Raw genomic sequence first — 25,678 nt, 5'->3', positions numbered from 1 at the left:
CAATACGTCAAGAATATTCCCATTCACCAAGCAATCTGGCGTCTTCCGTAGGTCTGCTCATTCCGGTAGAAAGAAGTATACTTCTCCGAAGTTTCAGCGCAGTGCGGGTCCTCCGCTCGTTCCATCGTTGCTAGCGATACGTCACCTGCAAGCTCACCTGTTCTGATCTCTTCACCTTTACTACCTCTACGTCGACCGATCATCCTTGTCTCCTTTCTGTACTTCCACATTATCTCCTTAATTACCGAAACACTTTGTCCCTACAGCTACCTTTGCATTTTCCGGACAACGCGCTCGCTTGATATATTACCCCGCATCCTAAAGCGTCACGTCTCGATCGCATTCTTTCACCTTCCATCTACCGACATCGTTGAGTTCAGTGCAAAATGGGCTCCTCCGATCTAGACCAGCTCATTGAGATGGGCTTCGACAAGGAGAGGGCAGAGCTGGCCGTGGCCAAGAGTGGTGGTCGTACGTACTTCCCGATCAGCGTTTGCTACAGTGACTTGGATCGTTTGAGTAACCCTCACTAACCCCGAACCACCCCCAACAGTGCAAGGCGCGCTCGAATGGCTCGAGCAAAACCAAGACAAGTCAATCGAAGAGATCAAATTGACTGCAACCAACGATGATGCGGAGGAGGGTCCCCCGTTGCAGCCTGGCGAAGAAGCGAGAAGCTTGGTTTGTAATAAATGTGGCAAGAAGTTCCGAAGCCATGCGCAGGCCGAATTCCACGCCTCCAAGACCCAGCACGTCGACTTTGAGGAATCCACGGAGGAACTGGCACCGTTGACCGACGAGGAAAAGAAGGCCAAACTGGAAGCGCTTCGGGCGAAGTTGGCCGAGAAGCGGGCTGGACAGTCTGAACAAGACAAGGCCGACAAGAAGAGAAACGAGGTAAGCGGATACATGCAGGCAAACTTCTTCTAGGCGATGACAGCCACTTACGCACCCTTCTTTACCACAGGAAATTCGACGAAAGGGCAACAAGGATTCGCAAGACGCTAAGGAGGAGCTCCAGAGAAAGCAGCAAATGAAGGAGGCGGCGAAAAAGAAGCAGGAGAAGCAGGATGACATCGAAGCCAAACGACGCGTCAAGGCCAAGATTGAGGCACAGAAGGAAGAACGGCGTTTGAAGGCCGAGCAGGAACGAGCAGAACGAGCTGGTGCGGCGCCTCCCTCTCAACCGGCAGCTGCTCCTTTGCCCACCAGCTCTGGCCCCGTGGCATCCAAACCGGCTTCAGCGTACACGGAAACTCGTTTGCGATTCCAGACCTCTAAAAGCAACGTCATGAAGACACTCCCGGTCACTACCACTCTATTCGAGGTTGCTTCGGCTTTGGAACAGGAGGATGGCATTCAAGTCCAGAGCTTCTTGCAGACATTCCCGAGGAAGGTGTTTGATCAGGAGTTCTTTGGGGAGTCTCTTAAGGACCTTGGTCTCATTCCCAGCGCTAGTCTCGTAATCCAGTGATTTTAGCTGCTGTGGACCTACGTCACATCTAGTCATAATGAAAGAAATATTTGCTATGAAATTGAACAGAATTAAAGGTAACTTGAAGAGTTTAAAATAAAAAAACAAATAAAACTTCCCTAATGGCAACATCTGGTATTGTCTGTTAAATGGGAGATGGCGGTTGTGACGACAGAGCACGTGATGTCGCGATAAGGCCGTGTCGCTATCGGCTCCTGCACGCGTCTGCCTCAACAGCTGCCTGCTCTCTCCTCCACTTCATCCATCTCTCCTATATAACTCACTCGGAAGACCATTGGATGGTTGATTATCGCGGAGAATAATTTGTCCTACTATTATGCCCGCGTGAGTTTGCCACAGCCCCCCTTATCCCCTTCCATCCACCCCGGCTCTAACTAGAGCTAACCGCGTCCGTAGCGTTGGTGACCAACATCGCGGTGGTCCAAAGAGCGTCATGATGCCAAACGCGAACGGATCTACTACAGGAAACCCTTTCGAGGAACCCCAGCGACGCATGAACGAATATACAGCCCAAGAAATCGCCACACTACAAGCACGCCTTGATAAGAAACTGGGCCCTGAATACATCTCGTCGAGACCAGGTGCGGCTGGACAAAGGGTGCACTATCTATCTGCCGACAAATGCATCAACCTGGCGAATGAAGTGTTCGGGTTTAATGGCTGGTCCAGCTCGATACAGAATATTCAGATCGATTTCGTATGTCTCATGGCAATCATCGCCCGCGGGGTCGACCGAGGGAACCGCAATGCTGACCTCAAATAGGTGGAAGAGAGTCAACATACTGGCAAAATCAGCTTGGGATTATCCGTAATCGTTAGGGTTTCTTTGAAAGACGGAACTTTTCATGAGGTATGTCGACTTATTGTAGCTATTTTGCCTAGCTCAAACCAGAAGCTCATGTGTTTATTACTTCCAGGATATCGGTTACGGTCACATCGAGAACTGCAAGGGCAAAGCTGCAGCTTTTGAGAAGGCGAAGAAGGAAGGAACTACCGATGCTCTTAAGCGTTCGCTGAGGAACTTCGGTAACGTCTTGGGAAATTGTATCTATGACAAAGATTATGTTTCGAAAGTCACCAAAGTGAAGCCCGCACCGGTATGTGTTCATCCCATAAGTACACTGTACGCCTTTACCTAACAATCCTGCAGGCGAAATGGGACATGGATGATCTTCATCGGCATCCCGACTATGCCCCGATCAAAAAGGAACCCGTTCAACCACGACCGGCTCCAGAAGATGACGACCTTCCCCCTCGTCCTGCGAATGCTCAGAGGGCAAACAGTTCTAAGGATTCTGCGACTTTCGATGGTGACGGGGAATTTGGAAGTATGTCAAAAGAGAAACCCCTAGGCAAACTATACTTGCTAATGACAATAGGTGATCTATTTGATGAAGCTGATTTCGGGGAGGCCACGAATGGGAACCCAGATGAAATAGTGCTAGGCCCAGAAACGCAGAAATTCCAACAACCTCCCACTCCCCTAAACGGACCAAATGCCTACCGGGGACCCCAAGGGAACTACGCCCGGCCTCCGGTAAGGCCTAATTCTGCGGTCGTGACACCTTCCAAACCGGAAAGGCCCTCTCCAGCACCTGGGGCCAGGCAAATACCTGCACCCGCGCTCAATGCCCGAAACGTTCCCAATGCGGCTCCAAATCCGCAACAAAACTTTACCAATGCAAGGCCCATGCCACCAGGTCAGTCTAGACCAAACCAAGCCTCTGCCTTAGCCGGCACAGGTGGTCAAGTGCCGATCAAACGAGAGCCGGGGCCACTGTCCAATGAAACCAAACCACAAGACATGCTTCCTCCCGGGAGCTCACCCGCTCCATCTGCTGGCTTCTTTTCCGCCCGGGCGGTCGACATGCTCAGGGACAATCCGAACCCTATGGCGAATGCCGCGCCTGCCTTCGATCCTCATGCCGAAAGTCCCTCCATCCGCAAAACAGCGGGCGTCGACCACACCAAAAGCGTGCCGATTTCGCGGCCTATGCTGGCAGCGGCCTCGCCATCTACTAATAATTCCCGAGACTTTGTGAATCCCTCTACAGACGCACATCGAAGGATCGGCGCACCCGGGGCTAGTGGTGTCGGCAGCCCCATGAATAGAGGACCGTCAACTTCATCCTATCGCCCACTGACGCGACCCAATATCGACCCACGCAGCGTCAACAACAACGCAGCAGCAGCATCAAATGGGGCCAATATAGGGGCCCAGGGTATGCCTCATAATATGAACGGAAAGCGACCTCCCCTAGGGGATGTGACGAACGCAACTCACCCCGGTGGAGGCAGTAGTGGGCCTGTTCCCAATGGCATTAATGATCCCAAGAGGGTGAAAATGGCCGATGGTTCAACGATTCAACAACCGCCGCAACAACCGCTGCAAAAACCACCCCAACAACCCTATCAGAGATAATAGAAGTTGAATGGGTGATAAGAGAATATACCCAACTGACCGCCTTATGTGATGATTGTTAATTTTAATTTCGGTACTTTGAATGGTGACTCGGCGTTCAGGATGCAGGGCAAGGACAAGGACCGGGGTCAAGAAATGGCTTCTTTTTTGCAGGATTGTTGATTTGATTTGAACTTTTATTTTCATCGATTGGCCTTGTGTAATTTCGTTTCCTGGCTATTCCTCCGTTTCCCCTGGAGTGGCATTTTTATCTTCTATATGGAGGGGCATTACAGGAAGTTGACAGCTACCTGTCCAATTGTCAAAGGGGAAACAAACCATTGATATTAGACATAGTTAGGCAGTAACTTAGTTGAAGAGAACGAACCATGTCTTTGAGATGGAGTTCTATCGTACATGCATGACATTTCCACAATTCCATTAGATGCCCGTCTTTATTTTTCTCTCTCTCTTTTTATTTTTCCGTCTCAGTGGAGGAATTAGAGTATCAGTGAATGTCAAAGAAACAAAAATGTGCTTGTGAATACATAGAACACAACAAGGTAGAAAAAGAAAAGATCATGACAACGAAGAAATAAATGCTGATATGCGCCAGGTGTTCCCCTATGACCATGAGGGTTCAGGCGATGACGCAGCATGAATTGACAGCTACAATGCTTTTTAATTAGGGTCTGTCATTCGAACAGGCTTTGATGGGGCTCGTCGACGGAAGAAAATGCTGTCGGTCACAGGAGGGAAGGGGGTCTCCGTTTTGCTGGCAGACGGCCAGATCGGGGATCTACTGGAACCTTCAGATGCATCTGTCAATGCCCGATGAGATCGCTTGCGCGATTGAACTTCGGATTTCACTATATCTATACTTAATAGGGGTAGTTGTCTTGGTGAAGGGTCTGGGATGAAGATTAGAACTAGAATGAGGGCTGGAGCGAGAGGGAAGACATACCATCATCCTTCATCCTTGCTGTTACCTCCATACGTTCACGTCTACCTTGGCTACCAGGAAGCATATTCCAGTTGCCAATAAGGCTAGGCTTGACCGCAGGTTGTATTGTCGGCTGTTCCTTCTCAACAGGTACCGCAAACTGCGATGAACCGCTTGAAATAGTGCGCGTTGGCGAACGATGATCTTTGAAAGATTGTGGAACAAACGCTGCGGCCTTGACACTCAGGCGACTTGGGGGACTTAATGCCGAAGGTCTATTTCCAGTCGGGGTGCTGTCCGTAGATTGATTGGGTACCTGAGAACCCTGGGTCCCAAAGCGTGGAGGTGTCGGTGTTTGCGGATCGTTCAAGAGCTTGCTTTGAAGCTCATCTTTGCATTCCTGCAAATTTTCTTTTTGTTTATCAGAAATGCTTGTTGATTTTAGAAGCTTACAGAGCATCTCCATATCCTCACTTCTGGATGACTCGTTCCCCTTGGCCATCGCTGAAACTGCATGGAAGTCAATCCGTCTTGCCGGGGTCGGCTGAGTTGGTTCCTGTTTTGGGGTCTGAACCTGCTGCGCAAAATCTAGACCTTCCAGGTCTTGAAAAGAAGGACTCATTAAGGGATCATTCTCATTGCCATTCTGTGCGGAGCTCTTTGTAGGCGTGGCGTTAACATCCAGAAGTATTCCATGCTTGTCTTGGGCGCTCTTAGCGTTGGATATCTCTTTCAGTGGTTTTGTAGAGCCTTCAGAAGACATTTCGAACTTTATCTTTGGCACAGAAGTTTGTACAGGCTTTGAAGGTCTTGGTGTTATCTGCGGCTCTGGGTTTATGACACGCTCGGAAATCGGTGTTGAATGAGCTTTGTCATCTTGACGCCCATGAACCGAATAGTTCGAAGAAGGCAGTCGGACCGTCACGAGAGATCTTGCAGCCGATTCATGTGATCCTTTGGGGTTAGCGGTCTTCTCATCCTTGAAAATACCACTCGAGCGAACCGAGGAAGTTGCTGACCTATTCTGAGGATGGTTTGCCGGGAGGTTGGAAGGGGCATGGGAATCGGCAGCACTGTCATCTTTAGGACTGTGAGTCGAGCGAGTCAGGGAAGTAGCCAGCTCCGTCGTGGGATGCTTAAGGACCATCCCTGATGGTTGCCTAGGATGCATTGTGGCGTCATTGGTCTTATGGATTGAATCACTCAGGGAAGTACTGGGCTTCTGAGAAGTAGGGGCCTTGCTGTCATGGGGGGCCTCATGGGCTTTTTGATTCGATTGAGTAGTCATGCCCGGAAGGACATATTTTTCGAACAGCTCAGATGAAAGGTCTTGACGAGACTTCTTGTCATCGGCAGGCTGGTGAGTTGATTCACTCAAGCCCGATGAAGTGCGCAGCTTCTTCTGCGGAGGCTGTTTTGTGCTTAAGGGAGAGTTGTCGCCACTGCCATTATTAGAAACAATTTCATCAGCAACAAATAGACTCTGTGAAGGCTTGGGGTTCTCGAGACTGCGCTTGGCTGCGTCGCGCGCAGCTAGGAAAGCTGCCGGTGAACTCATTTCCACAGCAAATTCGGGCCTGTTGCTGGGATCAGATGGGCAGACTGGGCAAAATAGTGAGACTTACGCTGGTCTTCTGGTCCTCAGGGAAACAGGAGGTGGTTTTTTGAATGCTGAAATCGTGGAGAGAATGTACTCAGCTTTGATACCCTTCACAACTTCATAAGACAACGTACCTCCTTTGTTCACATTGTGCTTCTGGTTCTCATTGCTAGCTCCCCGCAAAAGATTCACAGACGGCTTTCGAGATAGAGTGGGTTGTCTCGAGGATGCCTCGCTATTCTTGCTTATAGCAGACACACTAGCACTTCAAGGTATCAGCCCGCGTATATTATTAGACCAAGAGTTATCAACTCACCTGCGCAGCGAGTAGCGCTTCGATGTCCCCACACTAGTATGATTTCCTGCGTGCATCGAAGGTTTTGGCACCGCCTTCGAAGCAAAGTTGCTTCGATCAGCTCCTTGTGTGTATGATGGAACATTGCTTCCGCGAATGGCAGCATTCAACTGGAACCGATGGCTCTGCCCGTCGAGAAGGCTGTCCAAGTTTTCCAAATCTTCGGTGTCACCTATGCCTTTGTGGACGTCTTCCCTCGGGTGTTAGCTACAAGAACCGCTTAAATGACTGAGTGCAAAGCGAGTGCACTTACTGGCCCATGCTGAGAGCTGTTCCTTGTTGGCTTCGGCTTTCCGATATGCGTCGGAGCCCTGCACATTGGACATGCGACCGGCCTCTAAGAATTGCAACGAAACGTTGTTTCTTCTTTTGATGTCTGCGGTGGAAATGTACTCGCGTCTGGCAGACCCAAGGTCCTCCTGTGGATGATATGGTCAGAGTCCGACAAACACAAGTGATCATGAAAGGTCTATGGAAATGCCTACCATCTGCAGCTGCCTGAGCCGCTCAGCGCGTTTTGCGGCTTTCTCATCTTCTGGGTCCATGATGTCTCTTGTTAGATGACCAGAGGTATGAAGATAGACCAGAGTACCCAAAAGTGATGGGGGGATTCAATGTTAGGGAGAATTGAGAAAGGTAAAGAGGGAGTAGAGTGAGTAGAGGGAAGGTTTGAAACGAGTGAAAGTGTTAAGGAGCAAGGACAACTGCTTGCCACGTGAGCAGGCGAGGCAGAAAATTAATGATTGATGGTGTAAACGCAAAGAGAAAACGTGCGGCGTGAGACAGTGAGACTTGTGGAAAAGGTAAACGAAAGACGGCCGCCTGAGGCCTTGAGACACGGGACAGAAGGCGGGCTTGATGGAATGTTTCTGTTATGGCACGTTCGACAACATAATGTGGATGAATGAGATATTTCTACACAGAGAGAGGGAGAGAAGAAAAGAGAGAGTGAGTGTGAGGGAGAGGGGGATTGGTAAAGGTGAAGATCAGATGGAGGTTGGAGGGGGAGAGGAAAGGGAAGCAGAGGACAAACGCCGAGAAGAGGAACCATACTTCTTGTTTTGCAGTGTGCATCCTACACAGTCTTAGTCCCGTTTGCATCAAACGTGAATACCGGTATGGCAATCTACACTGTATTTTGCACGCTATAGGATATGGATAGACCCGGTTTATTGCGGCTAAGTGAAGAATTAGAAATCACCACTTCCACACATACTGGATATTCCCATTTATTTTGAAGAAATTACCGGAGATTGTCTTACGAGACGCATAGCCAAATCTACTGATTGAAGCCCATGTCCAGGACTATCAGCCTCGTTTATGAGAAGTGCAATCCACCAGGTGTTAAATAGCATGACCTCCAGATGGCCCTGTGGCGCAATGGCTATATAGAAAAGCGTTTGTTACATTTAATCTCATATAGTGTAGTAATACATCGAACTTCCTTCCAGGTCGGGGAAGTCAGAAAGGCCAGGCATGGTGACCCATAGGAATCTGGGGGATTTGGTACGGGTATAGCTATCTTTATGTACAGTTGCCTGGTAGCAGCGAAAGCAGAATTCTATCCGGCTAATAAGACACAAATTTACACTGGCTAGGCACTACAAGTGCTTGCGCCTCCGTCATCTATCAGGCGAGGGTCAGTTGTCAGTAATCTCATTCTAGAATGTGGTAGATGAATGTTGGTCATATACGCACTTCTGATCATTTTGGCAATTGCCTGCAGTAGACTGACACCCATGACGGTTATTCCAAAAGCAATACACACGTACGCCGGTATCTTTGCCTTCCGACTATTGTTACTCAACTTGATGTAACATAGAGGCGGAAAGATGTATGCCAATGCCGAGGCACTGGTGGCCCCGATTAGCTCAAAGACTGCGCCGAGATCGCAGGTAATGAGAGCCATGGCCATCGAAGTCAAAATCAGTGCGGTGGTAAATATCAGATGGCGGTTCATATTGAACGGCTCGTCCGGGAAATAATAGGTTGTCATGACTGATCGACATACAAACGCCTCCAGAGGCAAGGTCGTGAGCATGTTTAGGCCAAAGCAGCTATTGCGGTTAGCTCGACCGAAAATCACAATAGACCGCCAAGGAACCTTACAATCGCGCAATGTTAACCATGATGTTGTCGGACGGAAAGTTGTTGAGCACATTGCCTTGGGTTTTCGAGCCAAAGAAAAGGAATCCCGATATCCCCATTGTCAAGCACATCAGCAGCGAGATTCCCGTGGAGTAATGAGTCACCATTGCGAAGCGATCCATAGTTGGTTTTTTCAAGGAGCCGTAGATGAGAAGACTGTTATGGTCTGAAGCTAGTCAGTTTGGGTCGCTGTCTAATCCAAGACACAGGGCTACCTACGGCAAACAAAAGCTGTCCAGTGTTAGCTTTACGGAAGTTCTTAAGTAGCTGGTACGGTGAGAGCGTGACATACCAAAAGAAATCACACCGACAGCTTGGAAAAAGCCAGAGTTTACCAGGAGCAGACTTTTGACCTCTCCTCTAGAATCCGACGTGACACGGAATCCTTGAGTGAGCACAGCCACCAGAATCACAATCATACTTAGTAAGGCCAGTGTGGAAGCTTTCGCTAGCTATATGACTGTTAGAACCTGAAAGCCCGATAGTGTAGGAGACCAAACCTTCGCAATATCTCGATACAAAGAGAGCGGGTACGAAACACCCAGGACAAAAAGCACGATAGTGGCGCGCCTGTCGGTAAGAAGCCAAAGGAACGACATATCTCGGAGGGAGGGGAACAAGGCGCTGAATACATGTGGAATGGTATCTCCTACAATAATACAAAATGCAATCATGCCACCGAACGCAAAAGCCCATTGGGCAATCGAGATAGCAATGAGGCCACTTTTGCCAAAGCAATGCTGCATCGTGGCCTGAAAGGAGTCCGCGCCGCTCAGCTTGGAGTTGACCACGATGAGACGGATTGTCCAATCCACCACAATGGTCAGAGCAATCAGAAGCGCAAGACCTGTTATCAAGCCTGCCTGCTTCAGTGCGTAGGGTTGACCTATGATTCCGGCGCCTATGATGCTGTTGGCCATGTTCATGAATGCCATGCGCATTCCGCTCCGGGGGCGGGCATCTTCTAGGTATTGTTCGGGAAAGAAATCCTCAGACGTCGCGAGAGTCACACTCGGGGCTTCGATATCGGTCAGAAGAGGCACCATCTGTCCCCTGTTATTCCTTCCAGATCGATTTCCGCCGTCGCGAGCGTAATCTTCTTCCTCCAACCACGGCGAGTCCTCCGAGGTGCGGGTATATGCGGCCGGTTGCTGATCATCTTCTGGGTCGTCCTCAAGATCGAATCGAACCCGGTTTGTGGTGCGAGGAGGGCGACGTTGTCCGTCAGGCGTAGGTTGAGATATGGAGGATTGTTGCGGCGTTGCATTGGGGAGTGCGGAGGGCGAAACCGGGGTTGCGTTGACGGGGTCAGGACGGGCTACAAGCTCATGTTCTTCGTTAGGGGTCCCTGGAAATGAGAGGGATCCATCTGGCCTGTCAAGGCCATCGTGGTCAGCCAAGAGCGATTCCTGTCCTTCATCCCTGGGCATTGCGGGTTGTGATGGATGATTCTATTGCCAGACAGATTACAACTCCACGTGTAAATGGCATGTTTTGGCGCCAGGTAATCACGGGGGAGACACGTGATGTCTTATCGATAAGGAGCTATAGAGATAAGATAAGCTCAATAGCCCGCCGATAACCGTCAATAGACAGACTCGCGCTCTCTTCTTCTTGTCTCTTCAATCTCTCTTTGTTGACATTCTAGTTATCTATCTATCTATCTATCATCTCTAATTCTTCGATCGTCGGAATACGGCTCTATACTTTCCATCTCCCACGACTGCGCGCCCCTCTCCGCAAGGCAAAAATCCAATACCCATCAGATATTGCACACTCTTCTCCAGAGCCATAACGGTGTCTTGTCGGTATAAATAATCGCCGATTTGATCCTTCGGCGGGACTGGGGTCAATTGCCAGTCATCGGCATCAATACACTGGAGCAAAGGCGTGAAGGGGTGATCCAAGGGATTCTGGTCAACTTGTTCCCGTAAAGAGGCGAGCCACCGCTGATGATCTTGTGTGCCAATTCGAAGGCCAGTCTGGTCACTTAGAATGTTGCAAAACTCATATACGGTGATGCCCTGTCGACAATCGACAACGCTTTTAGTGTTTTTATGGAACACCCCTGCAACGACGAGAGATGCGATCTGATCAGCCCCAGCAACGGGAATCCACAATTTCTCCAAATCTTCGCTCACGGCGCCGAGTGATACAATGCAGTAGGCCAGGCGCCATAGGAAATCCTCCGTGTGGGCGATGCCCTCCCATCGTGTGCCGACGATGAAACCTGGCTGAACAATCCGAATTCGAGGCCACTCGAGAGATTCTTTTGATTCGAGGCGACTGTTATATTCCTCGATAATCAAACGCGAAAGGTATTTTGTTTGGTCATATCCGCTCGCTGTGGAGAGCTTCTCTCCGATTTGATCCCTCGTGTCTGTGGGAAGTGGGAGATAGCCCCCTGACACGTAGGTGAATGGACAAGGCACTGGCCTATAGGAATATGCTTGCAAAAGCGCGACGGTACTGTCGACGTTGGCAGCCTTCAGTTTGTTGTAGTCTTCCAGCCAATTGACGCGTGCCCCGTTATGGATGATACCATCAATATGTAGCTCCGGAGCCCTCCCACGCAGGCAATTCCAATTGTTCTGGCTCAGACCCAGTTTGGGCTTCTTTAGATCGCCCAACCAGACAATAATTCGGGAATCAAAGTCACCCTTCCACCAGCCGCCAGCCGCTGCCTGTGCATGAGTTCTTTCCCTTGCATCAATCTCGCTGTCTGCGCGTACCAGTCCAACTATGCGATCGACTTCTGGATTATACAAAAGAAATCGCAAAATCTGAGTGCCGAGAAAGCCCGTCATTGATGTCAGGAAAATTGTCCGCCCACGGATATGCAGATTGGGAAATTGGGTGCTCTGCATCAGGTTGTCGAGTTCCCGAAGAATGTCCCTCTGCGATGCGCCTTCCGCGCTCTCAAGGTTCTGTAGCAGGTGCTCCTCCAGCTGACATACAGTGATGCCGGATTCCAGCAAAGTCTGGATGCTAACACTTTTCTGCCAACGGCGACGGATCCAACCAGCTAGATATGCCAGCTGGATCGAATTCAAGCCCACACTGGAGAGACTGAAGTCTAAGCCCTGAAGAGTCTCCGAGCTTGAGTCCTGTGAGCCGATGATCAAATCCGAGATGGTTTTGCTAATCTCAAGAGCTATCGCACGCCTATGGTCAATCTTCGGCCATTGATGAAGTGCCTTGCCACCAGGTCTCAGCGCCACGAGCTCAGTGGAACTGAGCTGCGTGAACAGTGATCGCAGCTGGGGCCGATCAATCTTTTTGGACTGATTGCACGGTAGCTCTGGCAGGGGTATGTACACCGTCGGTACCATGTAGCGTGGCAGTGTTGACCGTAACTTCTCACTTAGCTCGCCAGCAGAGACTGATCTAGGATCAACGTTGCCCACTTCCACAAAGGCAATAATCTCCGTGGTGTCATGCCGGTCATTGCCCCCCGCCGCTATCACAGCTGCACGTCCGTGGTCAAGGCAAGAGCTCATCGCTATCTCCACTTCCCCAAGATCGACTCGAAATCCCCGAATCTTGATAAAACCACTTTCACGCCCGCAGTAGGTGATACTGCCATCCTGCTCACACCGGGCTAGATCGCCAGTCCTGTAACATCGAAGGCTGGTGTCGCCTCCTACCTGAGCGGCGAAGTTGGGAGCCGGTAGGAACACATTTGCACTTGTCGCGGGCTCATCTAGATATCCTCTCCCGAGGAAGGGGGTCTGGATAAGCAACTCGCCCTTCACGCCGACCGGCTGCAACTTGCTGACATCGCTTGGATTGACGACCCAGCAGTTGGCACCAATTCCCCGACCGATGTTCTTTGCGCTATCGCTGCGGATGATCTCGAGCTGAATCGTATCCCATATGCCAGTTTCACTTGTCCCGTAAATGTTGCTGAGCCGGACATGATTCGCCCAGCTGTCAATAATTCTTTGCGAGGGAGCCTCGCCGCCAATGTAAAGATTTCTAAGACAAGGTACTTGATTGGCTTGGAGTTGATCTAGAACGACTGGCGTTAAGGAAGCGTCGGTGACTTGAAGGGCCTCCATCACCGATTCAAGAGTCTCGACTCGTTGTTTCTCAGATGGCACGCACACCTGACCTCCGGAGACAAGGGGGCCAAGTATCTCACAGATACTAGCGTCAAAGGCAAAATCTGCAAATTGAAGAAACTTGGTACTTTGATTAAGCCCGAAGCTTTTCACAATCGCTCGTAGCCCACCGGAAACCGCATGATGCTCATGCATCACCCCTTTAGGCTTGCCTGTGCTGCCGGACGTGAAGACAATATATGCGAGACTGGAGGTATTGAGGTTAACTTCTCGATCCCAAGCTTTGGGAATCAATTCCAAGTCCAGAGAGGCTGGGTCAATCATTTGAATGCCTGACAAATCGATGTCCTCGAATCTCTGCTGAACGTGTCTCTCGGCGATGAAGAGTTTCGCCTCCACTCTCCCAAGGATATCGGACATTCGATGAGCAGAGCAACCCTCGCTGATCGGTACATATACAGCACCGGCACGAAGAATTCCCAGGATCGTGATGATGGCTAGTGTAGATTTGTTCATGCAAAATCCAACTCTACATCCAGGCTGAACACCAGCCCCCCGAAGAATGTCAGCAATGACGGCTGATTTCTGCCCCAGCTGCTTATATGTAACTTGTTCTCGAGTGTTCGAGACTGCGACTTCAGTTGGTCGCTCTCGATAGTGTCGACTGACTAGATCGTGGATGCAGGGTGATCGTTCTTCCTCACCACATATCGCCCATGACCGAAGTCGCTGAACATCATAAGAACTGATCAAGTCGAGTTCTGTGATTGGTGTTTCATTGCTATCCATGGCATTAAAGCTATGCTTCATAGTACCGATAATAGCTTGAAGAGGTATGTGAAACTGTCGGTCACAAGGCGAATAGACGCCGAAGGAGAGGCATTGGCTTGTCGGGCACACCGTCAACAGTAACGCAACCTCGTGAACTATCAGCAAGAGATAACGGCATCAAGATAATTTGGCTCTGACAAACATTTCCCAACTGCTGGAATAAAGACTCTAGCTCCTTGTGGTAGCAGACAGCATCCGTGTCGGAGGCCTCGAGAAAGAGGACTGCCGTATTAGAAGCTGAATCCTTGTCAGCAGACTCCCCACGTGTATCCTTGGCTTCTGAGAGGGCTTCCTGCAATTGTTGAACACTCCATTCATGCTCAATCCGAAGAGAAAGACTCTTAACAGCATTCTTTCCCAGCGGCTTATCTTCTGGACCGGCCCTCGCCACGACGAAGGAGACAAGAGGCGTATCGAAATATCTGTCAACGAGGAGAGCCCACGCAGATAGAACCCTGGTTTCTGCATCGCGGAATATCAAGCTTTGATCCCTCAGCACCAGCTCACGACCAGTCAGACGTCCAAAGTTCGCATCAACGGACTCTGGTCCATCCAGGCAGTAACGAGCTTCCACAACTTCTGACATTTTGATGATTGTAACAATCAAGTAGAACTTGCCTTCTTCAAACACACAATGCCTCCCATATTTATAGAGCTTCTTTGCCTCTCCGATAGGTCAAAATTCAGGGGGTGACGTAGAGACTATAAGTTGATGCAAGATCTGAACATTCCTCGATCTCAGAATTTTAGGCAACAAAACCTTGTATAGACCCTCATGACTGTACCAGGGTTACCATTTTGATCTTTCTGCACATTGATCACGAAAGAATTCTCTCCCTATATCAGAAACATAATGTCATTGGTTGTCATAACTATACTGTCTACCTCGGTAGAGAAGGGTTCTCCGGTCTTACCGAAGATCACAGCATGCGCCTTGCCTTTGGGTCCTTCCTTTTAAGGAAGTGCAGAGTCATGGAACTCAAACTCTTAGTAGGATTTACCGTGGACTAATTATTTGTCTCGTACTGTCATGCTGTATAGATACCAGCGAACTCCCTTGCATGACCTCAGCTCGACAGCATTCCCGTTGAACATGCAGCCCAACAAATTCGGTTTTGGATTGATAATGGAAAGTCTGAGAGGGGTGCCCTTATGCACGCTGTGCAAAGTTACTAATTAACGAGGTATGTCAGTTGGATCAAAGGAGAAAATCTCCAGCCTTATGAGATTTCATCAAAAAGTTTCGTCATTCCTCGGGAAATTGGTTTACAGCCAATAACCTGTTCGTCAGCCCCAATACGTAATTGGCATCTCTGTGCTTATTGCTCACATATATACTAATGCTGAAAGCTTATAACAGAAAGATGACCACTGACCGATTCAAAATATCTTGAATGTCTGCACCTCGTTCTACTACCATTCAGCTAGTCAAGCTCATATCTTTATTTTCTTTTCTCTCAACTGGCATTGTCATTCAATCGGTTATTATGGCCGACTTACTTGGTCTTGGAGATGTGCCGCCTCGAGGCATAGATCCAGCTCTCGCTGAGAGCTGGATCTATGAATCCCAGGCTCAAGATATAGCCCCTCATCGGAACGTGGGCAGGTAGGTAATAGTCGTATCTGTTTTTTCTTTTTGTCTTTCTACTAATGCAAACCTATCACATCACCTTAGCTTCGTCAACACTGCTTGCAGCGAAACAGCCCAGAACCTCACCAAATTGAACTTCCAGAAGAACCAGGCCTGTGTCGAAGAGTATGCGTCTATTTCAGAGTATGCCAGCTCGTTAGGTCTTTCGAATCTCATCAATTAATATCCTCGTCAGATGTGCAGAGAGATGCCTGGCGATCATTGGCCATCTGTGGAATTATGAAGGCGAAGATCCAGTCGCCGGGACAGCTACGAGTGGATCTTCTGAGGCCATAATGCTCGCTGGCCTGGCCATGAAGAGGTCCTGGGAGGAAACGTCTGCCAATGCAGGGCGCCCCAACATTATCTTTGGCTCGAATGCACATGTATGCGTGTTCAAGCTAGCCAACTATTTCAACATGGAAGCGAGAGTTGTCTCAGTAAGCGAAGCTACGGGTTTTGTATTTGATGTATCGAAGTTGCCAAGTCTAGTAGATGGCCAGACCGGTGAGCTTCCTGTATATCCGAGCAAGATCTCTATTTCCAACTAACTGAATTAGTGGGAATCTTTCTTACCCTGGGTAGCACATTTACTGGTCATTATGATCCAGTCGCCGATGTGTCACAGACACTTTCGTCATATAAGATGAGCACCGGTCGGCATGTTCCCATCCATGTTGACGCGGCAAGTGGTGGTTTAGTCGCGCCATTCGATCACGGCTCCAGTCACCGTCCCTGGTGAGTATAAAATCAGTATAGCCAAGCGGGAATACAATGACTGACAAAACATATACCACCCCAGGGATTTTCGGAACAGCCATGTGCAGTCGATCAATACGTCAGGACACAAGTTTGGCCTATCATCCTGCGCCGTAGGCTGGTTAATCTGGAGGGACCGGTCTTGCGTTCCACGGAGTCTCCAGATCGAATCAAACTATCTGCGAGGAACACGCACGGACTTCTCTTTGAGCTTTTCTCGATCCACTGCTCCCATTGTGGTCCAGTATTTCAATTTCCTTGTACTGGGTTCTGAAGGATACCGCTCGAAAGTCCTTGCCCTCCTTGATAGCGCACGTTCATTTGGAAACTTGCTTGAAGGCACCTCGCATTTTCGCTGTCTTAGCCCTGTACAGCGTCAGTCATCCATGTTGGCACATTGCAAAGATCCGTGTCGTTCATGCTCGGAAAATTGTGCGGCAAATCAGCCGCTCAGTCACTCTCATTCCCAGGCAGGGATCCCTGTTGTGGTATTTACTTTCAAGCATGACTACCAGACAAGCCATCCCTTCGCGGCCATTTCCCGCCTGAGTGATTGGTTATACGAACGTGGATTTTCTGTCCCTCGTGAGTCTCATCCTGTCCAGTAGATCTTCTCAAATCGACCTATTGACGCTGATGGTTGCCAGATTATGTTTTGAATGGCTGGGGGATGAACGGCGATGACATTCACGTTCTTCGAGTCGTAGTACGAGAGGATGTTGTTCCTGAAATGCCAGTGTTACTCGATCTCCTACTAGAGGGAATGGCATATCTCGAAGGGAAAGGGTGGGAATGAGCGGGTTCAATTAGATTCCACATGACTTGGCTTTGTCTTGCCTTAATGCCATGTCAGGCCGACAGGCATCCAGCTAGTATCTTTCTTTTTCGGCTTCGGAGACTCCCGTTCAACCCAACATTTGGTGTACTCTCGTTTCTCTTTTGGCAGCCCATCTAGAAAGAAGTTCCTCGTAATGACATTCCATTTGAATCTCGGAGCAGAAACCTTCTCTTCATCCAGCTACGACTTGAATCTAGCTCTCCACGCCTCGGCCGAACTTTCCACGCCACCAGGAACTTGGAACCCATGGAGTACAGAAGAGTCTTTTAGAAAGGAACTCATCACAGGAACCATATGGGTCGATCAGGGTGCCTATTTCCAATTGCATCTCTACATCACTTTCGATTCGGAGCCAGGCATACTGCTTGGCTCAAACTCGAAGTTCTTTTCTTGGTTAGGTGATATTCTGGGCAAGTCGAAGGTACGGTACCTACAAACATATGTCCTAGGAACCAATTCGCATCTCCTTGTGCATCCATTCATCTCACAAAGTGAATTGACACTGCCTACAGTTCTGGTCCGAACTCGGTCTCGAAGTTTCATTCGAAGGTCCCAACAACATTCTACATGAGCAGCACCTCCCTCCGAATCCCTACCTATCATTCAACTTCCGCAAAAGCACCGGAAAATCTCCAGCATCGAAGACGTCGAGAATCCCCACCGCACTACAGAGCCCCTGCGACGCGCTCCGTGTCGATATGATCCCCACTGTCTTCCTATCGTCAATCACCGTCAGACTAGAGTATACCAGTTCCGGCCAGCGCGCTCGCCAACTCCTACCGTCGTGCTTGGCCACCGAAACGGCGCAAACCCCTATACCGGATACCACCCTCTACAACCGTCCAGTGGGCACATTCCTCCACTACAATCCACCCGACTTCTCCTTCGACCCGCTTCAAATACCCACAGACAAGTTACAGTATATAGAAGAGGAACTGGAAGCCTTCCAGTCCCTGATCTCAGATACTGAACCACCTCCTGGACCTGGATCCAGCCCGCCGAGCTGCTTGCGCGAGCTAACTACACTACTCAACACCGCGTTGGTAACTTTGATCGTTGGAGCACGAAAATCCACCCGCAAAGGCCTTCCAAGCGAGCAAGAAACCCAAGAACAACACCTGATACCTCTCTCCCGCATTGCGCCATCGATTTTCAGTCCTGGATACCGCGACGTGAGTTCTCCCATACCCTCTTAAATCCACACACATGACTCAACCAGATCAACCGCTAATGCCATTCTGAGCCCCTACAGTCCATGAACCAACGAGCCCAGTTCATCCCCTCCGTCGCCAAATCTATCACGTCGATCATAAAACATAGTCGGGATCCAGGCCTCCAGAGCAACGCCATTGGATTCCAATGTTCTAGCCAATCTAAGCCAGAGGTAGAGGCCGAAATAAGCAACACACATGGCCATGATACCGCTACAGTGGGTCTCAAGAGCAAGCTAAAAACCTCGTTTTGGCGCGTCGCCGCCAATCAAGTTCTTACGACGCAGAGGTGCCGAAAGAAAAAGCGCAGTGTCCTGATCTTGGTCCCCGAGGTGGAGACGGAGAGCGAAGACGAACCGTCATTTGAAGATGAGATTTTGTTTGCTGCGACACCCACAGACGAGATTAGATACTCCCTAGGAAATGAAATTAATGGGGATGGGGGAGACTCTGATCGGTACTTAGGGACTGAGGATGGGGGTTCTATCTGTGATGGAACCGACGCCGAATCCTTTGAGACGATTGATAACGAGTGCAGTGATTATTCGGGAGATTTAATCGACTGTCATGAGAGGGAGATAGGCTGCGTCGACGGGTCTATATCTTTTTCAGAGGGTTTGGTGTATCATGGTCCGCAACGCAGTTGCGAATGGCAGTCCGATGATCTGAAACATCCACAAAGTCCTCTTCTCTTATCGGATGGGCCAATAATCGAGAACAACCCTCATGAGGAAGCAGACGAAATCATGCTATGCGATAACCTATAATCAATGTATAATTAGAATCCAAGATAGCTATATAGTGGAGATTAGTATCATATATCGAGCGCTTTCAAGAACTGGGCCGTTCTAAACTTGGAAAGCTATGATGCAGCAACTCCCCGGTCATGGTGACACGGGATGATCAAAGTCTCGTTTGGGAGTGCAGTAAAGAGCTAAGCATACGTGATCATAAAACAAAGTCTTAAATGAATCAAGAGAAAGCAAATAAGGGACCAACCCATTAAGGTCTCCGTCTGTCTAAGCCGGGGAGGAATGAAGACAACACCAACAATAATGAAACAAGCGTATCAAGTCCAGCATAACCTCCAAGTCCAACACGCTGCATCTTTGTCTTTGTCGGTATCAAAGTAGGTAGTAGTGGTTTTAGGAAGTCGAAAGTAGATAAAACATATTATAATGCGCCGGCTCAATGCACTGGTCTTTGAATTTCAATCAATAATTCGGTGAGACTTGTTGAAAAATTCGCTCAAGATGGGTGAAAAAAGACAAATCGGGTCGTAAGGTCATCATTACGCAGCGGGTAGCTGTCGCTTAAGACACTCTGACTCCGTGAGGCACAGGAACAAGATGTCTAGGGAGCTTTCCGTTGCGTTCTTTCTGTTCTGGAGGTTTGGTAGGCTGCCACAAAGCTGCGCCGGAGATTCGAGCCGAGGGAACAAGCCTAGATGCATCGAATTCCTGGATGAACTTCTCGTCTAAAACTCTAGATTTGGGCCATGAGTAGTTTCGGTATTCGCTGAGAGCGTCGCGTAGTTCCCATCCCTGAAGTTTTCGGAAACAGGCCACCATGCAACCAGTACGATGCTAGGCAGATAGTTAGTTCCCGGAAGCCTGCGGAGTTGGTAGTAGCTGGGGACTAACCTTTCCCTTATTACAGTGGACAAGGACGGGATGATTCGCCTTATTGAGAAGGATTTTGAGCATGTCAATCACAACGCAATCGGAAGTTTTAACAGCAGGATCCTTGTTGGCCAGGATAGGGATGCGAAAATGTGCGATGCCGTTGTCTTCGAGAAATCTCGCGTGACTTGCGGTGTACGGCTCATCCACCAGAGTGCTGTGATCGTTAGACCTTTGGGCTCCAAAAGTACGATGATTAAGCCACATACACAATAGTTTTTAATCCCAAAGGCCTGAGAGCCGGGAGGTTCCAAGGATGAGGGAACGCGCTGCGATAGATCCCCTTGACAACCTCCCCGAAGTTGGCGGGCAGCTCTGGATGCAGAAGCTCGGGTTCCATCGATGAAGTGACACGACAGGCTTGCTTCTCTGTCACAGAGTAGATATATTAGTGCACTCGTGTTGATATTGCCAAGGAAGGAGGTGGTTTGTTTCTCTAGATCTTGCTTTTGGGGGCGGGGAGGGGAGGATCAGGAGACTCACCATTTTGCGCACCAGGCGAACCGTTAGCAGTACCCTCCGTCAACGGAGGCTTTGCCACACTAGTAATCATACAAACGGAAGAGCTTGAACTTGAGCTCCCTGAAAACGGGTTGATGGTTTCCATGTTGAAGTAGGTAGAGCTTCGTGGACAGTCTCGGGACGCGGTATCTCGGAATAGGGAACACGAACGCTGTGCGCGCGAAAATTTCCAGGCACAACTTAGCCTGATCAGGACCCAGTTGTTTTCCTAACTGGAAAATCAACAGATCTCGAGGGAGGCGAAGAGACGCAGTCTAGTCAACCTGAGAAAGACATGAGAAGTCTAACCCGGAGGTTCAGATAGACACGAGAGCTTGAAGAACCAACATTGTGAACAATGGGGAAGAAATTGTGGAAAACGACGATAAGACGCGTAGCGAAACGTGCAGCTCAACCACAGGGTAGTTGTCAGAAGCAGCAACAAGGAGGCGATAAAATGTTGACGGTGAAAGAGAAGAAAAAGGGAAGTGCAGTTGCAGATATGGGCGGTGAGCTGATGGGGGAAAAAATGAAGGGGAAAAAAAGGAAGCTGGGAAGCTGCGTTTGGAGGCTACTGCCGGGTGCAGGCTCCAGCAAACAAACCTCAAGCAGGAAAATATCAGGACGTCAAGATTGAAGAAGATCTAGAATTCAAGACACAAAAATAGTTTGAGAGGGTTTATTGGTGGGGAGAAGCTCTCTAGCTATTTTACCCACTTCGCCTGCAGAACGTGCTTTCCTCCGCAAAGGAAGTTTCCAGGCCCGAGATTGACTCATATCTTCTCGTCGGACACTGGTCAATCTGCTGTCATCGAGACCTGAAGAAAGCCACGGCTAGCCACTGGGAGCGACCCAGGGTTCGGTTAAATCAAGGATGAGGGACAAGGTCATTTCGATTGATTAAACCCATCGCATCCGTGGGAGAACAGAAAGGCTAAATAAATGTCTTGAGCAAGCCCAAGACAGAATTTATGTGTGTATTTATTAGACGAAACGGCAAGAAAGTAAGTGGTTGATGTCTACGCTCTAAACCAAAAGTGAATAAATAAAGAAAAAGAGATAAATCATCCAGATGAACAGGGTGTCGCAGGCTCATGGAAGATATACGCAGACCTTCGATCTACGACGCTTCTTCGCCAAGTCCGAACATTCGAATAGAGTTGTTCCACGCACTAGAAAAGATTAATCAGGTTAAGAATGGAGCCTCCGCGGAGTGGAAAGGTACGTACGCTTCGCACACCTCCTCCACGGTGATGCCCTTAACTTTGGCGATGACATGGGCGACATGAGATATTGCCACAGGCTCGTTGCGACCCTTGACCATGCATCCCTTCTGCCATCTCTCCTTCTTGACGGTCTTGGGGAGCGCCGTTGCCCCTTCCAAGTATTTGGCCGATGCGTGGGAAGGTCGGATTTCGCACTGCGTTCCAAATACAGTCAGCAAGCCGGTCGCATCCCAATTTCAAGCCCCAGAGATTCCACAAACCCAAGGACCATCTGTCTCGATCTGGATTCGGTCAAGCGGAATGGATTTGACCACTTCTAGGTTTTCCTCGGTCTTCAAACTGCACCCGTTGACCCCGATGTCGAGACCAATGGCCACCATACGGTTCATCTCTTCCAGCGTGCCCGTAAAGCTGTGCACCAGACCCCGTTTGGGAAGTTTCGCCAGGCGAGGCGCTAGTAGCTGCTCGAAATCCTCACTGGCTGCTCGGGAATGGAGGAAAAGAGGAAGCTGGATCTCCACCGCCAGATCTAACTGGGCGGCGAAATATTTGAGTTGAGGTTCTTTGGGACTGAGGAACAGGCGATCGTAGTCGAGACCGATCTCCCCAAATGCAACGGCGTGTCCGGCCTGTTTTGACTCCAGCGCCATAGTCTTCACTTTGTCCAGCATTTTTGAAGCACCCTCGGGATACTCATCAAATAGTTTTGCCTGACATGGATGTACTCCGACCGTCGCATAGCAGAAGCCCGCTGGAATCTCGCGTGTCAGTCAACTCTGTCGGACGTAGAAAAGAAGGCCCACGAAGGTATTGCACACATACGGTAGGCCTGAGCAAGTTCAATAGCACGCCGAGACTCCTCCAGATCCGAGCCGGTGACCATGAACTTCTCGCAACCGCCATCCCGAGCACGCTGGATGATATCGTCTAGGTCACTGTCATGGACTTGTCGTCCATGGTATTCCCCTCTGAAAACGGGATCGCTGAGATTGATCCCAATCTAGAGATTAAGGGGTCCTATCAGTTACAAGAACTAGATGTTATCCGTTAAGAGAGGGGCAAACCGACATCGACATATTTTAAAGGCTTACTAGAGTCGCCCATTCTGATCGATGCTGCGCTTCTGGGGGAGTCTGTAGAGAAACTGTGTCTGGTCTGAGCAATCAAGAGAGACTGATGCGGGACAAAGAAACTACTGCCAGATACTGCTTCTAAAGTGAGCACGAGACCACCGATTCGCTGCCCGTCTTCAAGGAGACATTGTTTAGGTGTGCGAAACATACCTGGTCTGGAGAGAGACAGGCGTTGATGCAACCGAGCAGTGTGTTTTACGCAGCCTAGAAAGGGCGTATTACTATTCCCAAGAGATCTCAAGAGACTGCCTACACCAAGAGCCACGTGCATTGAAGAACGTTAAAAGACTTAAAGTGCCGCCTTTGATTGTGGACCAAAAACCCTTCGGCAGCGCAACCCAAGATCCACACTGCGCCGATGATGTTGGAGGCAAAAATCGCGGGATCTCCAGCCACGGTGGCTGGTGCATGTGGTCTGACATAAGCGCCTCTCGGGCAACCAGTCCGCGTTCCTCGTCGGCGTTGGTCCGATTTCAGGCACCCAGGCACTCAGGCATGTAGGCATCCAGGCACCCCGGCACCCCGGCACCAGGTGGACGGAACTTACACCGTCTCGCTTCTCCAAATCAACTCGATTTATCAGTCACAGCATTGCATTAACCCATTTCTAAGCATATATTCACCTTATGAATTATACACCTAATTACGACTTCCTAATCTCGGGCCTCTCGCTGGTCTGCACCGCTCGGCGTCTTTTACCCCGGACCTCAGGCCGCAAGTGGAACCGGCGAGCATCAGTGGTTCTCCACTCTCGTTTTCCTGATAATGCGGAGGAGCTGCTTCTCCTCTGCGACTTGGGTCTAATTCTCTCTCAGACTCAATTACATTCGCTTTGATCGCGCCATCTTTACCAGGACTCTTCTTAACCCAATCAGCACCCACGCTGCGTATTTGAAACCGACAGACTGGAATTAGCTAGGGAGAATCTCTGTTTACCATGACAGACAATAAACTAGTGTCGACCAACCAGGTCGCAGGGCACAGTACTCCCGAGAATTGCTGGATAGTGGTCAACAAGCAAGTGTGGGATGTGACCGACTTCGTTGAGGACCATCCGGGGGGCTCTAGCGGTATGATCTACTCTGTAGAGCCTATCCGACTATACATGCTAATCTGTCTGGCTCCACGATCTAGTTATTCTCAAATATGCCGGCCGCGATGCCACCAAGGCCTACTCGGAAGTCCACGTCCCCGGCCTTCTCAAGTCCAATCTCCCGCCGCAGAAGTACATGGGCATACTGGACGAATCGACCATCGACGACGAGTGGGTCAAAGAGCCCCCCGCGGAGAATCCGCAAGTGATCCTAGAGAATGAGAAGCCGCCCCTCCACACGCTGATCAACTCGTACGACTTTGAGCTCGTGGCCTCCAAAACTGCCAGTTCAAAAACATGGGCCTTCTTTTCCAGCGCTGCGACAGATCTCCTCACGCGCGACGCGAACAAGTCCTGTTTCGACCGGATATGGTTTCGTCCGCGAGTGTTGCGCAACGTTCGATCAGTGAATTCCAAGACGACGATGCTAGGGGTCGATTGCAGTCTGCCGTTGTTCGTAAGCCCGGCGGCCATGGCCAAGCTCATTCACCCGGAGGGCGAGCGGGCCATTGCCAGAGCGTGTGAGAGTAAAGGGATTATGCAGGGGGTATGTTCATGAAAATATCAAAAAGAAGCGATGCCTGTCCATCTAAACCCTGAAACGAGCAGGTCTCCAACAACTCCTCGTACCCGATGGAAGACTTGAGGGAAGCCGCCCCGTCGGCCAGCTTCTTCTTTCAACTGTACGTCAACCGGGACCGCGCCAAATCGGCGGCACTCCTCCAGCAGTGCTCCGCAAACCCCAACATCAAAGCAATCTTCGTGACGGTGGACGCCGCCTCGCCGGGGAAACGCGAGGCCGACGAGCGCGTCAAGGCCGACGAAACGCTGTCGGTCCCCATGGCGCCCTCCAAGGCGAAGAACGACAAGAAAGGCGGCGGTCTGGGACGGGTGATGGCCGGGTTCATTGATCCCGGTTTGACGTGGGAGGACCTGGTTTGGGTACGGAAGCATACGCATCTCCCCGTCTGCCTCAAGGGCGTGATGTCTGCCGACGACGCCATCCTCGCGATGGAGGCCGGGCTGGACGGCATCCTCCTGAGCAACCACGGCGGGCGCAACCTGGACACGAGTCCGCCATCCATCATCACCCTGCTGGAGCTGCACAGGCGCTGTTCGGAGATATTCGACCGCATGGAGATCTACGTGGACAGTGGGATTCGACGCGGCACGGATATTCTGAAGGCCGTTTGCCTCGGGGCCACCGCGGTGGGCATGGGCCGAAGCATGCTCTACGCTGCCAACTACGGTCAGGACGGGGTGGAGCATCTAATAGACAGTAAGTACCGAAGCCACCCTATCCCCGTCTCGGTGGACAAGTTGCTAAGAAAGCACACCGCACAGTCATCAAGGACGAATTGGAAACGGCCATGCGCAACACCGGAATTACTTCCTTGGACGAAGCCGGCCCCGACCTGGTGCATACAGGAGACGTCGACCACCTGGTGCCTCTTGCCCGGCAACATCCATATGCGCGCAAGGTCGCTAAGGGACGTCGTCGACCGGCGACCAATTCCAAGCTCTAGACGGGTTTTACACAATCTAACGGAATTTACGCCACCACGCTCACATGAACCACATGAGTACACATAGATAGATACAAATCGCCGACCAACAGGATCAAGGGGAAATACAGTAAACTAATGCAACGGGTTGCATAGCCTTTGGATGCCAAAGCTGAACCATGCTTTGTTTTTATCTTTGCACCGGCACTTGACAAGGCTTTTGTTTTTCTGCATGCGATGCTGCAGAAATGCCTAAAACCCAG

The 25,678-nt window shown here is 50.1% G+C and overlaps 7 protein-coding genes across 7 annotated transcripts; 3 read left to right on the top strand and 4 right to left on the bottom strand.

Annotated features, from left to right (window-relative positions):
• Positions 1-386: 386 nt before the first annotated feature.
• KD926_005407 (DNA repair protein rad52) lies at positions 387-3,917 on the top strand (the record flags this gene model as incomplete). Its single annotated transcript, XM_053098629.1, has 8 exons — positions 387-471; positions 554-897; positions 968-1,470; positions 1,892-2,192; positions 2,259-2,345; positions 2,413-2,592; positions 2,646-2,823; positions 2,875-3,917. The coding sequence occupies 8 exons, from the start codon at positions 387-389 to the stop codon at positions 3,915-3,917; spliced, it is 2,721 nt and encodes a 906-aa protein (XP_052957533.1).
• A 660-nt stretch (positions 3,918-4,577) lies between these two features.
• KD926_005406 (uncharacterized protein) lies at positions 4,578-7,339 on the bottom strand (the record flags this gene model as incomplete). The annotated part of the gene is made up of 6 exons (XM_053098628.1): positions 4,578-4,807; positions 4,861-6,416; positions 6,465-6,704; positions 6,756-6,984; positions 7,048-7,213; positions 7,280-7,339. 6 exons carry the CDS (start codon positions 7,337-7,339, stop codon positions 4,578-4,580), a joined length of 2,481 nt encoding a protein of 826 aa, XP_052957532.1.
• A 1,049-nt stretch (positions 7,340-8,388) lies between these two features.
• Positions 8,389-14,423, bottom strand: KD926_005405 (putative amino acid transporter; the record flags this gene model as incomplete). Its single annotated transcript, XM_053098627.1, has 8 exons — positions 8,389-8,420; positions 8,493-8,851; positions 8,904-9,108; positions 9,162-9,173; positions 9,235-9,394; positions 9,443-10,364; positions 10,650-13,805; positions 13,861-14,423. The coding sequence occupies 8 exons, from the start codon at positions 14,421-14,423 to the stop codon at positions 8,389-8,391; spliced, it is 5,409 nt and encodes a 1,802-aa protein (XP_052957531.1).
• An 808-nt stretch (positions 14,424-15,231) lies between these two features.
• On the top strand, positions 15,232-19,042 carry KD926_005404 (uncharacterized protein; the record flags this gene model as incomplete). The annotated part of the gene is made up of 9 exons (XM_053098626.1): positions 15,232-15,443; positions 15,513-15,611; positions 15,664-15,974; positions 16,028-16,205; positions 16,270-16,811; positions 16,874-17,012; positions 17,080-17,485; positions 17,577-18,236; positions 18,317-19,042. 9 exons carry the CDS (start codon positions 15,232-15,234, stop codon positions 19,040-19,042), a joined length of 3,273 nt encoding a protein of 1,090 aa, XP_052957530.1.
• A 546-nt stretch (positions 19,043-19,588) lies between these two features.
• yphA (tyrosine phosphatase family protein) lies at positions 19,589-20,564 on the bottom strand (the record flags this gene model as incomplete). The annotated part of the gene is made up of 4 exons (XM_053098625.1): positions 19,589-19,861; positions 19,919-20,114; positions 20,167-20,326; positions 20,441-20,564. The coding sequence occupies 4 exons, from the start codon at positions 20,562-20,564 to the stop codon at positions 19,589-19,591; spliced, it is 753 nt and encodes a 250-aa protein (XP_052957529.1).
• Positions 20,565-21,578: 1,014 nt separating this feature from the next.
• KD926_005402 (3'-5'-exodeoxyribonuclease) lies at positions 21,579-22,788 on the bottom strand (the record flags this gene model as incomplete). The annotated part of the gene is made up of 5 exons (XM_053098624.1): positions 21,579-21,630; positions 21,688-21,878; positions 21,945-22,435; positions 22,507-22,684; positions 22,753-22,788. The coding sequence occupies 5 exons, from the start codon at positions 22,786-22,788 to the stop codon at positions 21,579-21,581; spliced, it is 948 nt and encodes a 315-aa protein (XP_052957528.1).
• Positions 22,789-23,754: 966 nt separating this feature from the next.
• KD926_005401 (putative mitochondrial cytochrome b2) lies at positions 23,755-25,436 on the top strand (the record flags this gene model as incomplete). The annotated part of the gene is made up of 4 exons (XM_053098623.1): positions 23,755-23,887; positions 23,952-24,457; positions 24,520-25,189; positions 25,255-25,436. 4 exons carry the CDS (start codon positions 23,755-23,757, stop codon positions 25,434-25,436), a joined length of 1,491 nt encoding a protein of 496 aa, XP_052957527.1.
• Positions 25,437-25,678: the final 242 nt, after the last annotated feature.

Source organism: Aspergillus affinis (genome assembly GCF_023601865.1).
Source record: "Aspergillus affinis strain CMG 70 chromosome Unknown NODE_26_length_314309_cov_85_634089, whole genome shotgun sequence".
Classification (NCBI taxonomy): Eukaryota; Fungi; Ascomycota; class Eurotiomycetes; order Eurotiales; family Aspergillaceae; genus Aspergillus; species Aspergillus affinis.
The sequence above is the reverse complement of the archived record's forward strand: the minus strand, read 5'-3'. Positions and strand labels throughout refer to the sequence as shown.